The sequence below is a fragment of the Pseudorasbora parva genome, chromosome 13, assembly GCF_024679245.1.
Source record: "Pseudorasbora parva isolate DD20220531a chromosome 13, ASM2467924v1, whole genome shotgun sequence".
NCBI classification, from domain to species: Eukaryota; Metazoa; Chordata; class Actinopteri; order Cypriniformes; family Gobionidae; genus Pseudorasbora; species Pseudorasbora parva.
The window spans coordinates 32,128,406-32,142,846 of NC_090184.1; the positions used below are offsets into that span (position 1 = coordinate 32,128,406).

General features: G+C 39.4%; 1 protein-coding gene across 1 annotated transcript in view; it reads right to left on the reverse strand.

Annotated features, from left to right (window-relative positions):
• The window catches only part of fcho1 (FCH and mu domain containing endocytic adaptor 1), a 65,594-nt gene that overhangs the window by 960 nt on the left and 50,193 nt on the right, over positions 1-14,441 (reverse strand). Inside the window, exons 16-26 of the mRNA XM_067413978.1 lie at positions 14,098-14,149; positions 12,562-12,680; positions 11,263-12,225; positions 8,373-8,479; positions 4,421-4,535; positions 3,976-4,087; positions 3,729-3,884; positions 3,512-3,644; positions 1,615-1,811; positions 1,374-1,438; positions 208-375 (exon numbers count right to left, since the gene is read on the reverse strand). Coding sequence (XP_067270079.1) covers positions 208-375; positions 1,374-1,438; positions 1,615-1,811; positions 3,512-3,644; positions 3,729-3,884; positions 3,976-4,087; positions 4,421-4,535; positions 8,373-8,479; positions 11,263-12,225; positions 12,562-12,680; positions 14,098-14,149 — 2,187 coding nt within the window. The remainder of the gene's footprint in view (positions 1-207; positions 376-1,373; positions 1,439-1,614; positions 1,812-3,511; positions 3,645-3,728; positions 3,885-3,975; positions 4,088-4,420; positions 4,536-8,372; positions 8,480-11,262; positions 12,226-12,561; positions 12,681-14,097; positions 14,150-14,441) is intronic.

Sequence of the window (14,441 nt, forward strand, 5' to 3'; positions counted from 1 at the left end):
GACCTGACCTGAGCAATATCTATGAGCTAGTAAATCAGAGACTTCATCTATCTAGAGGGCTGTTTTGAATTGGACTAAAAAAGCAAACCCTCTAGAGATCACCCAAATCAACCAGCAGCCACCTGTCAACAAGATACCCTACTAAATAAACAATTACAAACTAAAAGGAGCTTCTTATGAGGGACAAAAAGTAGGTCTGGCTCCCACCTGTGGCAAACCTCTTCTTCACCAGGGACATGCGGTACCGGCTGCCCACCAGCTCCACGGCCATGCCTGATAGAGAAGCCCCCGATCCTACAAACTGCACAGCCAGGCTCGGGGGCGGCCCGCGGGGAACCTCCAGGCACTGCCAACTGGCGCACAATGTGCCAGACCCTGAGACCCATAAACACACACACACAGTCAGCAGCTGCTCTTGGGTTTACATCACAGACCTCGTTAAAATATGTGCAAGTGCCTTTAGAAACAAAAGATCATCTTAAAATATCTTAATGGTGCCCATATTTTAATAAACACGCAGTTGCTTCCAAAATGTTCACAACCCTCCCTTGATACTCTGGAAGTTTCCCTCTGATCTTATGTATTCATAAGTTTGTTCTTTAGCCTCTTGCTCTGAACAGCCTCTCTTCCGCCCACTTCCACTGAAAACATCTTGTCAGCACGGCACTTTAAACTCAGCTCAGATGTACCAACGCTAAACTATATATATATAGTGGGGGTTTTAAAAAAAATAAACTTCTTAAAACTTCCATTTTATGAGTGATATTATTTATTCTGTTGTTAGAACTTTTCACTCACATTTACATTATTTTAGTTTTTGTGGAAAGGAGAATTTTGAAATAATCACCATCTTCCATATAATACCAGAACATAAAGGCCAGTTTGGTCCTAAAAGCACCAAGTGTAGACCAAAACTCTTTTTAAAAAAGGGTTACTTCTAGGGTTACTATCAGAGGTGCTATTCCGCCATACATTATAGTTCTTCTTTTTAATCCACTTAGAAAAGCACCACGTTTTATTTTGTGTCACCATACTTGATCGTTCAACTATTCGTGTAACTGTATTTAAATAGGGGAAACGTGGAGGTGTTTGGTACTTCTAACTTGATCTCTGTTTGGTACCATAGTGAATGAACTGGGCTTAGTGGGCTAAGCTAAATGATATCAGAATGTCACCGCGCGTCAGAGAGATTAAGTGCACGCACTGAGACGAGAGAGGTATGTATCAACTCGTCTTAGTTAAGGGAATAACAGTTTAATAGGAAAAGGTGGTGAAGTAACCCTTTAATGCTTGTGAGGAAAGAGTTAAATATGAATGAGGAATGAGTGACAGAAAAAGAAAGGAGAGGATGAACAGGTGGTGGCAGCAGTGACCTTTGCTGTGATTTGTCGGGGAGAGGTTGGGCAGTTTCCATAGGAGTCGTCTTTCCTCTGCATTCCTGTGAAACAGAACAGGTCAGTAACACAGTTCTCTTCATCTATCACTTCTTTCATCACTTATTTACATCATTTTCTCTTTTCTTTCCATCTCTATAAGCAACCTTGAAAACTCCATGAAACTCCAAACATTATGTTATTAATGTAACTCATCCACACCACATCCTCCAGTTCTCACCAGGATGCGGGCGGCTGGCACTGCAGGTCTGTGGCGGTGTGATCGAGGGGCAGCAGCACTTGTACGGAGGTCAGCTGGGTGGCGGGGGCAGTCGCGGGGCAGCAGTGGTAATCCAGAGAGACACGGGTCACTGTGCCACTGCGCTGACACTCGGCGGACAACAGGAGGGGAGCACGGCCCGGATCCTGAGATGACGCCTAGGAGACGGTTCATAAAAAAAAAAAAAAAAAATACACATTAAGATTTCAAATAGTTTCATGACAGTTTATAAACATTTTCCAAGATGTTAACCTTTAAAGGAATATCCAGGTTTAATGCAAGTTAAGCATAGTTGCACAAATACACATACAACATTTTTTTTAGACTTGCAAAATTTTCTTTTGGATTCAAATAAAGATTAATTTATGGAAAGTACTAATTATTGAAAGTTAATTGAGCCAATTTTGGGAGGGATTTAAAAACAGAAATGTGAAGATTATAATTTATTTGTATGTGTTTATATAACAGTTTTACACTTTGGGATTGGTACAATGATTTATTGTTTCTAAAAGAAACCTTGGATAAGATTTGCATATTTAATGAGATTCAGCTCCCCTGTCAGTTCAGTTCATATAAGGGAAGGATTCATTTTTGAAAGCGGCAAGCGGAATGATTCTCTCGACCACAGGGTTCGTAAACGTCTTTATCTAACAAACACAATGATTTATTTCTCATCCACCTGCGATTGATTGGAATATTATTTTTGTATTACTTGGCCCACACGATCGGTGGTGCGCGCACACACACACACAAGATTCACCGGCCTGACGATGGGCTTACATTTTGCTAGCCCGTCTGGAAAACACATAGCCCCAGGACTACTATTACATATAAAAAAGATGTTTTACTCACATAAGTTTGTTGCACCATTCCTGTCGGATCCAATATAGAAGGCACAACATTGTGTCTGCAAATCCAGCGCGACCTAAGACTTGTTTACAAACAATTCCGCAGTTAAATTAAGCGATTGCAAACATGTCTTCCCAACATGAGCTGGAACTTCATTAAAAATAAATGAAGTATCACACATTCCTAATATTAGGATCCAAAGGAAGCTTAAGACTGTGTTCTTCCACAATATCTTGCTATCTTCTTTGGCATGTTTATTGCTGCTGGCAACATGTTCCGAACAGCTCCATGAGTCTTAAGGCGGGCCTACTGAATTACACGTGCTTATTATTCTGTAGAGGCGTGTTTCGTCAGTTGATGACGTCAAGATGTGAACACGATTGTTTTCTGGGCCTCGGATCTGTAAAAGCTTTTCTTTGACTAACAAGGAAGTTTTCAGTTCTGAAACTTACAGGATAATCTTATATTAGCATGACCTTTTATATTTCAAAAGCTCAAGGGAAAGTTGATTTCTCAAGTCATCACCCCTTAAACATTTGTATTTATTAATGTGATGGCAAAGCTGAACTTTCAGCATCTTTACTCAAGTCTTCAAAAAATATTCTAATATACTGCTGATTATTTTTGTGGACACTATATTCATCAAACAATTCTGAAAAAATGTATCAAAGTTAATGTTTCATTTCTTTTCTTTTTTCATTTAAAAGTCTTTGTCATGAATTAAATGCATCTTTGCTAAATACAAGCATTTCTTTCTTACTACTATACTATTAAAACAGTGAGGTTTTTTTTTTTTTACATTTACATATTGTCCCATTCACATCCATTGTAAGTGACTCACAGCAACACGGGTTTTGGCCCAGGAGGGGCAAGGAAAGAAGTGAAAATTAATTGACACAAATGCGGACTAATTGAGCTTAACTTGTACTGAACATGGAATATTCCATTGTTTTATTAAAGTAGAAATTATATTGTAATTCAAGCACTCATTAGGTTTGTGAGGACTGACCTGGTATTTTAGCAGAGCCACATTGTAATAGGAGGCCTGTGGGTTGAGCTCCGCCTCTCTCTGCAGGTGGAGTGTTAAGGCTGGCATGTTGAACCAGAAATCCTTGGTGTCCGGGTCACTCTGTGATGGGTCACTGCAGGTACAAAGACAGATGCTGTCCACAGAGCTTTTATTGAACCCAGAACAAGCCAGTTTTTAGTGTGTCAGGACATCATACCTGTAGAGTAACTTTTGGTTGGGTAAGAAGTGGTCCACTCGAGAGATGTTCACCAATCGGAAGCTTAAAACTGGTGCGTTAGGGTTGGCGGTGAAAATGCGGATGATGCCAGCAGGAAACGACATAGTGAGGTCGCCGGTGATCTTAACCAGACAGCTGAAACCCAAACGGACAGAAAATCACTTGAAGTTGGAGCTACAGTAAAAGGCTTTGTCCTCCAGATGGGGTGAAAGAACCTCAGACGGACCGGTTGTGTTCTCCTCCTTTGAAGTAGGCGTTGATGTACTCCGTGATGGCTGTGGCTACAGGCCAAGACTCCTGGGTACTCAGAGAAATGGGACTGGGTCCTCGCGACAAACCTGCAGGGATACATTACATCAATTGATAACTTCATCTGCCGCTATAGGTCCCTAGATTTTGTCGGAGGGTGGATAAATAAATGGATCACCAATTGAACACGAAATTTGGGAGATGCTTCCTCCGTATTATGCCTATGGGCTATTTTAAAGTGATGGGGACAAATCAGCCATGACGACATTTCCTGACTGTTGCCAGCATTAATGTGCATATGTGTACATTTGATTAGCATAATGAAATTACAGCAAAGCTCTTGGTTGTCTCTCTGTGTAATATATGATTAAGTTTTGTGATAACGCGGGTGTTTACAGAAGTAGTAGTGTGCCTCGGGTCACCTCGGGCTGGGCTAGGAACGCGGTTCTGCATCCCCCATTCACTGGGGCTGGAGGAGGATGAGGAGGTGAGGGGAGGGCTGGGCTCAGGCAGCGGAGACGAGCACAGAGACCTAGACTGAGACACGACAGAAAAAGTGCAAAGATCAATGTTTGGAATAGCTAAAATTATATCTCATTATTAGAATTTAAACACTATATAATTTTGAATAATTTAAACATTGTTAAATATTTTATATTTAGGTCAATATAAAAAATTATAATTTATTTTATACATTTTTATGAGCATAATATTAAAGGGTTAGTTCACCCAAGAATTAAAGGTGCCCTAGAAAGAGTTGAAACAATATGTTAAATTGTTCTCTGATATCTACATAGAGGGTATGTGGCTTATTTAAGGGCAAAAATTGTCCAGATACAGTTTTACAGGTCCATTGACAACCCTAGAAATTGTCCCTAGGATGTAATGCTCTGCTTTCACCTTATTTGGAAGGGTCATGAATATTAATGTTGAGCGCTGCTCTGATTGGCTTATTTTAGCATCTCACACAAGTTCAGTTGTTCAGCGAAGCGGCTCGTGAGTCCTGACAGAACACAGACCAACTGAATGACACTTTAAGCAGAACATCTCAAATGGAGATTGATAAAATGCAGCCTACTTGTTTATTGGTGTTTTCAGATCATCCACTCGTGAGAGAGAGAGCATGCGTGCATATGGTTGCCAGATTGCAGGTTTAGGTAAAACACCAGATAGTATACGTGTCCTTTTCACAGAAAAGCTCTGTTTGGGGGATTTTAAATGACTGAAATCTGGCAACCGCAAACTCACGAGTGTTACTATTTTTCCCCTGACAAAACCAAAACCAGTGCTTTTTGTTAAAGTTTTAATTTTTTAAACTACATTTTTCATCAACGATATTGCATGTTTATATAACATTAGTCACAGTGTAGGCTACGCAGTTACAGTGATGTACTCTGAAATACAAGCATGCAAAAACATCATACTTCAGTTCTCAAAAATATCAATATATATATATATTTTTTACAAAATTAATAGAAGCTTTGTCAAATGATTATTGTTTAACTTATATGGTGGATAAGGTGCCGTTAGCTAGAAGGATTGAGTGAGCGATCTGTAACATTAAGCAACTAAACTTACGTAGTATGATATGTGTTGTATTTTGTAATACGAAATAATATTAACCTTTGTCATTAGGCACAGTATTTAGTTGTGTATGGTACTTGGAGTTTCCTATTGTTACTGTAAGCATCTTGCGTTATCTAGACAATGCGGTCTTTCTAAGAAACTTTCTATTTAATCAGAAATTGTTTAAACAGTCAATAAGCGGATAAATCACTAATTACTGCTTGCAGGAATATAGTTGGAATTGTCCCTTTCTTCAGTTTTAGAAGCGGATGAAGCCTGCTTGATATCGTTCCATGTTAGAAAAACGCGGTGAAATGGGCAGAGCAAACAAACTATTTAAAATTAAATTGTTGCGGTATCCAATTATAATAGACATAAACCATGACTGTTGACATTTTTTATCTGTAGGAAGGGTATGAAAAGTCCTCACGTCCCCTGCACAGCCTGGTACATGACATTTGTGTCCATGATCTGCCGTTCTCTTTCATAGGTTCACTCGACGCTGCGTGATGATGCATTTGGGACGTACCCCATATGCGTCATCACACAGCGTTTCGTTCCCTATTCAGAGAACATAGGTTACGTGAGTAACCTGAGACGTTTTCTCTATCCTCACGTGGCGGTTGTTTACCTGCTGATTCGGCTGTGCAGTTCCGCCTGACATTGCACTTGTACTGACATGCAAATGTTGGGGGCGTACATATCAATGATCCCAGCGATTGCATCACAGTTGGCATTATGTTGAGATTCGCTTATTTTTCTGTGGTGTTTTCATGCTCGAGATTTACATATGAAGGAGGAGGCAGTGGTGTTTGTGACTCACAGTATGCGATGTCCATGTACTGAACTCTCATTTTTTCACTTTGGCAAGGTTAATTAAATTTTTCATTCTAGAGCACAAATGAAGATATTTTTGAGGAAATCTAAAAGATTTCTGTCCCTTCATGGACAGTCTGCGCAATTTAAACTTTGGATGCTTCAGAAACTTTCATAAAGAGATCGTAAAACGAATCCATATAAATCAAGCAGGTTAGTCCAAATTTTCTGAAGAGACACAATTGCTTTAAAGGTGTCATGAACTGGCTTTTTACATTATTTTATACTGTTGTCTGAGGTCAACTTATGACATCTGCATGGTTTTTACATTCAAAAACATCATAACTAATAAATAATAAACTTTTGATGGTGTGCCGCACTGGAAACTTGGAAGTAAACGCCCACGGGGAGGGATTGAATAAGATTTGCATATTTAATGAGCTTCTGCTCCCCTGTCAGTTCACATGAGGGATTGTTTTGTAAGCGGCAACCGGAATAATTCTCTGACAGGGCTCTCAAAACGTATTTATCAAACAAACACAATGATTTCTCTCTCATCCACCAATGATTGATTTATTTTTTATTACTTGGCTCGTCCAATTGGTGGATATAAACGCAAAACACAAACTCAAATATCAAGTCGAACAATGCAGATCAAGAAATGAAGTTAGCGCAAGTTCTGCCAGGAAGACTCAATCGTTACCTTCTCATCTATCCAATCACATCCTTTACCGGAGCATATAAAGGTTGTACTTACTCATGTTTGAGTTCGCAGATACTACCGCTTCAGCACCACCATCCTCCCCACCACCACCAAGATGGGACCTTTCCTCCATCCCCCCCTACACAACCCTGCCTCTGTATTCAGGCAGGATACGCAGATTCCGTACCCTCGGAATGCGATTTACAAATGGGGCCTACGCCAAAGAACTTGATTGCTTGCTGAGCTCCTAAATAAATGTTATTGTTACAGCATTAAAGCAGAAAATGGCAGAAATTAATGTTCTTTGACTATTTAAGATTCACCGGCCTGCCGACGTGCTTACGTTTTGGTAGCCAGTCTGGAAAACATATAGCCCTGGAACGTCATCATTGCTTTGCGAGCCCTGGGAGTCTGATCCTGAATCGCAATTAACCAACAAATAAGGGATTCTCCAGCCTGTGACAGCGTGCTAAGGTATGGTCTGTTAGACACGTACACATAATACGATCTGTAACAATGCAATACTATCACATATAACCTCACATAAATGTGTTGCATCATTCCTGTCGGATCCAATAAAGAAGGCACAGCATTGTGTTTTAATCTCAATATGTCTGCAAATTCAATTTGGTTTAAACTGTTCAGTTCATATAGATAAGTGTGAGTAAATAATTTTCATTTTCGGGTGAACTAACCCTTTAATTGGGAGACTTATATATATATATATATATATATATTTTTTTTTTTTTTTTTTTTTTTCACACCACATGACTTAAGTGAACAGATAAAATAAAAAATACACATCAAATTATTCAAAAAAGTGGGGGAAAAAAGACCAGACTAAAAATATAGAGTTCCCATTACATACATTTTAAACATAAATATTGATACTGAAAGAAGTTATGTTCATGTTATCTGTCACTTATTTTATGTTATATGTCACTTACCCACTTTTTTCTCCTTTCTACTTTGTGTGGATGGAAAACAAGTGTTTTTGGGCTGTACAAATTACCAGAGGCTTGTTTCTATGTCCTGTAATATTATTTGTTACCGCCCGGTATAAAGCAATTAAAAGCTTAAAGTGGAATCTCAGTAGTGGTGTTAATTTAGAGCTGAAGTCAAGGGAGCAATTTGAAGGACCACATGAGAGAAACCACTTCTCATAAAACAAGAGAAAACCGAAAGAGGCTGCAGCAGAGCCCTATTAAGGGATTTGTTTATATGGTTTTAAAAAAAGCTTGAGTGTGCTGGTTGGATAGATGGTGTAATGAGGTCTGTGGAACATTTACCCGCTCACAGCCACTGAGTCTGCCTGAGGAGCGCTTGGACCGAACCGACCGAGGGGGAGCCAATGCCAGACGTTCAGTGCTGTCCTGCCTGAAACCATGCTGGGAGACTGAAAGAGAACAAGTGAGACAGAAAAAAGGGGGGAAAAATGGAAATTTGCCATTATTTACTCACCCACGTTATTTAAGCCCAACATAAAACGGTTATGGAATGTTGATTAATACCCTGCCGCTCTTTTCAATCACAAAAGTGGTCCATACAATTGTGTGCTATATTCCAAGTCTTTCTTAAAGCCAATATTTCACATTTTTGTGTTTTTTTTTATTTTTTTATAAATGCAGCCTATGTAAGCATAAGAGACTTGGAAAAACCTTCCAACCCCAAACTTTTGAACGGTAGTGTAAATGCACTCTTTTGCTATCATTAAATGATATTTAATGTTGTATTTACATACAATGGATCCAAAAAAATATTTAGACATTTTTGAGACGCTTAAGATTAGATATAATACATTATACATAAAATATTACATTAATGGGCATCTGCAATCAAATGCTGCAAAACTAAGTTTACATTTCTTAGATCACAGGTGTAGTTCATCATATTAAATATGAATGTTTCCCCAATGTCTGACAACCAGAAACAGTTTTTTTCTCTATTTTGAGCAATATATTTATTGTTTTGAAACCTAAAAAACTTCTTTTTGAGAAGTGTGAAAAGTGTGCTTGTGTTGAATTTCTTTATAAATAATGTCACTTTTTAAATGAGGGTAAATTGTTTATAAACTTTTTGGGGCCATTGTAATTGCCAATAAATCATCCACTTTGCTCTGTAAATATCAGTATCAGAATCGGACATTAAGAGTGAGTTCACACTTGTAGTTCGGTTAGTTTGGTTAGTTTGGTCCGGCCAAAAAACAAAAACAAAAGATATAGCTTAGCGTTCACACTGGTATTTTTATCAGCAAACCTTTTACCGAAGTTACCGAACCAAAGGCAGGGAGACGGTCACAACCTGATTGGTCGGCTTATATGACGTAGGAGCTTGCTTACCGAACATTCAAAACAATGCTGTGTGCTGGATTAAACGCGATCATTTTATGCGTGTAAATAGCATTATTTTTACCACCTGAGAACTCATGAAGAGCTCATAAAATGTTCAAAACATTCAAAACAGCACCAGGATTTCCTCCGTATGCAGAAAAGAGACGGGCGTCTCTTATGCAAAAGAGATGGCAGTTCTGTTGTCTGTACCATCAAATGGGCAACACAGGTCCTTTGATGAGAAGAACCAGGTATGCTTTTTGTATGTTTTTTTCCGAAACATGCTCGTCGGACCTTACATTGACAGAGACCCATCTTTTTAGCGGTCTCGGTCCGCTTGTTTGGTGCGCACCAGGGTTCGGATATCAGCGTTCACATATGTTCAAATGAACTGCACTAAACGAGCAATCGCACCAGGGTTCGTTTTAATCGAACCAAACATGACAAGTGTGAACGCCAGGGGCGTTTCTAGGATTTTTATTTTAGGGGGGCTCAGCCCCCAGTGAGGGTAGGTCTGTAGAAAAAATGGTAACACTATTTAGTTAGGGTCCAAATTGCGCTATTAATTAATAGCTTACAAACATGCATACCCAGAAGATATTGGCTGTTTATCATTACTTATAAAGCAAATATTAATACCTGCATGGCCATATTGTACATGCATTAATCATACCCAATAATGTAGGCAGGTTTATAATAACCAAGATCCCAAATGTTAGGGGGTTCTAACATGGTCCACCGAGAAAATTTTGATTTCTATGATCTACATATGAGCGTTTTATTATGTTCTGAAGGCCAAAAAATTTGATAATAATAGCTTGAAAAACATGTCACTGGGCAGTAAATTATTTGTCTTTCTTATGTCCACATCTCTCTTTTTCTCTGTTTTTATCTTGCTCTGTCTCTTCATAACGCTGAGCTTTGACTGTTTTTTTTCCGTTTTCGTCAGTGAATAAAGTGAACATATGGTTTACAAATTAACATAGGCCTACTGATATTTATGTTTCATGAATAATTTTCTTAGACACCTTAATTTACTGTTTATCACAGTTTTAAGTTTATTAAAATCACAGTATGAACATTCATTAGGCTACTAATATTATGCCCAATACAGGCTGAAAAAGCTGAGTTTTTTTTAAATTTACTGAATGTTACAAATAGAATTATATTAATTTACAATATATACACATTCATTATTAAACTTATGCCTAATCTGATGAAAATGGCTTTTATTAACATTATGAATCACATAGGCATATTTCCAGTTAAAAATGTCTAAAAATTAGACACAACAAGTTTATTAATTTGCCTAAATATTTTTTTCTTTTGATTATCATTTCTGACTTAAAGCAGAAGCTGTCAAACATGAATGTTTAATTTAGCTGCATTTATCTTACTTGACGTCGAGTTGCTCTGCTAAAATTTGCGCTCAGCCTCAGCAGTTTCTGTGTGACCATAAAGCCCGCCTACTCTGATTTGATTGGTTTTATCAAATATTTTGACATTGACGAGCGGTGACAGACCAATGACGCTCAGATTTACACACACACACACACACACACACACACACACACACACACACACACACACACACACACACACACACACACCTCTGCTTCTGACGTGCGCTGTGCTCTGCTCAGAGCCGCTGCGGATTGGAGAGACAGACTAAAAAACGGGACGAAGCCGAAGCCTGCCGCCAGTTTCATATGTTTTAAAGGTTAATCACATATTTTTTAGGGGGGCTGAGGCATAAGTTTAGGGGGGCTTCAGCCTATGGTGGGCCTAGCGACGCCTATGGTGAACGCATCCTAAAACACCATATCAGTCGTTCACTAATCTGTAATACCTGGTTGTGTGTTAATATCCAGGAAGTTCTGGTCCTTGTCTGTAGAAAAGCAGAGGTCCTCCTGCGGCCCAGAATGCCGCGTGAGCGGGGGCCCGTTCCTGCGAGGCTCGTCATTAAATGATCTCTGTTTTCTGGTCGACTCTTGTGTGACATTGTTATTTGTAGTGCCCTCACTAAAGGGGTTATGTACCGAGTTCCAATGCACCAGCTCTTTCTTCGGCTGAGAAGTGGGGGCGGAGTTAGGACTGGGTGTGGGCCTGTTACTACTAGCTCTGCCTTGTGCAGCTGCCTGTGCCGCCAGAGCCGTTTGGTGCGTTGGACTGCCTATCATAGTAATAGCGAAAGGATCATCCGGGGACTCCGGAGGCGGGACGCTACGTTCTCTTTTCCTGTCTCGCTCCTTGCGGGAGGAGGAGGGAGGAGGGAGGGTTTTAGTGTCATTTAGAGAGACGGAGAAGGGATCGGAGCGGGCTTCCACGGACCTGCCATCCCTAGTGGGCCGAAGAGGAGGCGAGGCCCAGGCATCAGGTGGGGGCAGGTTGTCCTTGGGATTGGAGCGTTCAAACGCAGCCAGAAAGGGGTCTTCTGGAGGGATGTGTTTACAGCTCCACACAGAGGGCTCCAGTTCTGAAGACGCCAGGCTGTGGGAGAAGGCCGGGAAGCTGAAGGTGGTGGGCTCGACGCCGGGTGGTGCACGTGGAGAACGCAGATTGCAAGGCCAGGCATTGGTGGGGTCGTCCTGTGGGAGAGGAGACCGTCCGGGCGAGGGGTCGCGGAATGCAGCCAGGAAGGGGTCAGAGGATCGGCTCAAGTTTACAGAGTCTTTAGATTGAGATTGAGTAGACGGCCAGGCTGCCCATCCATTAGGTTCAGGGGACACTCCAAGGGGCTGATGGGAAGGCGAATCCAGTCCAGAATCCTCCACATTCTCAGGAGAGGATGAATCCGAAGAGAATGCTGCATCTGTGAAACATGGACAAAAATCTATTACTGATCCAAAAAGAAATTTCTTTAAAAAAAAGCAACATATGAAGAAAAGGCTGGCTACAGAAACATTATTTCCATTCCACTTTTGTCCATAATTGAATAATTCATGCTTTAATGCCTACACAAGCAGTTCCGCTAAAGTGAGTCAATTAATTATTAGAATATGGTAATGCACACGCTGGCACACATTAGGCTAGTTTAAAGCTTTTAATTCTCTGTATTTTTTATAACGCCGTAAGAGAATAGCCCGTCCAGTCAATTCTCATCTATCACGGTAATGAAGCTGAGGGTGGTGTGCCACTGGAGATTTACATTTAGACACAGCAAAGGCATTCTGGAGCTGCTCTCTGCCAGCAAAGCTGTGGGATTTAAAGGCCGACTCCAGAGGAGGTCCAAACAGAGCGTCCGAACCAGATGCTGTGGAACTCAACCTGCAGAGACCAGAGAAATTCAATGGTAAAGATTTGAATGTCGGAGAAACTAAGGACATTAAAAGGTTAGTTCACCCAAAAATGAAAATTCTGTCATTAATTACTTGCCCTAATGTCGTTCGACACCCGTAAGACCTCCATTCATCTTTGGAACACAAATTAAGATATTTTTGTTGAAATCCGTTGGCTCAGACAGGCCTTCATTGACACCGATGTCATTTCCTCCCTCAAGACCCATAAAAGGCACTAAAGACGTCGTTACAAAGACCATCTTACATCGAGAATAGTTTAGTGCGCAATAATAAATATATAATGACTTATATAGTGATAGGCTGATTTCAAAACAAAGCTTCGAACTGTTACGAATCAGCATATCGATTTAGTTGATTTAGTTTATTTAGTTGATTTAGTTTATTTGGATCGCGTGTCAAACAAACTGCCAAACTGCTGAAATCACGTGACATTGGCGATCCGAATCATGAATCGATACACTGATTCATAACGGTTCAAAGCTTTCTTTTGAAATCTGTCTATCACTATAAATGACTAAATAGTCATTATTTAGTTGTTGTTTTTGCGCAAAAAAAACTATTCTCTTTGCTTCATAAAATGATTGTAGAACCACTGTAGTGAGATGGACTCTTAAAAATGTCTTTAGTGCCTTTTATGGGTCTTGAGGGAGGAAATGACATTGGTGTCAATGAAGGCCGGTCTGAGCCAACGGATTTCAACAAAAATATCTTCATTTGTGTTCTGAAGATGAACGGAGGTCTTACGGGTGTTAGGGTACGACATTAGGGTAAGTAATTAATGACAGAATTTTCATTTTTGGGTGAACTATCCCTTTAAGATGTAAAAGAGAATCTTCACATTAATGATTGAAATCATATAAATATTATAAAAAGTTTGGGTTCTAGAAATAAATACCTTTATTGAGAAAGAATGTATTTCATTGTGACAGTAAAGATTTGATGTTTAAATAGATTTCCATTTGTTCCATTTAACTTTCTATTCATAAAATAATCCTGAAAAAAGGGATCACAGTTTCCACATTTTTTTTATTAACCAATTTTAATTTTGAATGGTGTACATAATCGAATATAAATAAATACTAAACAAAAACATTTCTTTAAAATATTTGAATCTATATTTATAAGATCTAAATAATAAAATAATAATACTAATTTACTAATAATAATTAAAAATTTCAATCAATCTATTTTTTTATATTATAAATTGCATTTTCATTCAGTTTGTCCTTTTCTGGCACAATTAATAGTGTGAGTTTGGGGCAGACCATTCAGCATTTAGCATTTCTGGATTTATTGTCACAGAAATTACAACCTTCACCTTTAAATCTTCACGTTTGCATATTAAAGCACTGAGTAATTATGCTGTATGAGAAATTTCTCTGTACCTGCTGTGATCTGGGCTGGACGTAGATCTACGCAGACCCTCCTGTTCTCCCTCTGTACAACAACAAAACAGTAGCATAAAATTATAAGTTAAGTAAGCAGCCATTTAGAAGATGCTTTTATCCTTACAAAACACATTATTGGGAGTCTCCCTGGAAAAGTCTTAGGTTACGTACTTTTCTTAAAGGGTCATGAAACCCCCCTGCTGCAGCGGTGTTTTTTCACACCTTCGATTTGAAAAAGCTTGTTAAAAGGGGAGTGGTCGACTGTGAAAAGGTGGGATGGTATTGTGTGGAAAGAGGGAATGTTTGCATAAATAGGGGAGTGTCTGTCAGTAGGTGCTGAG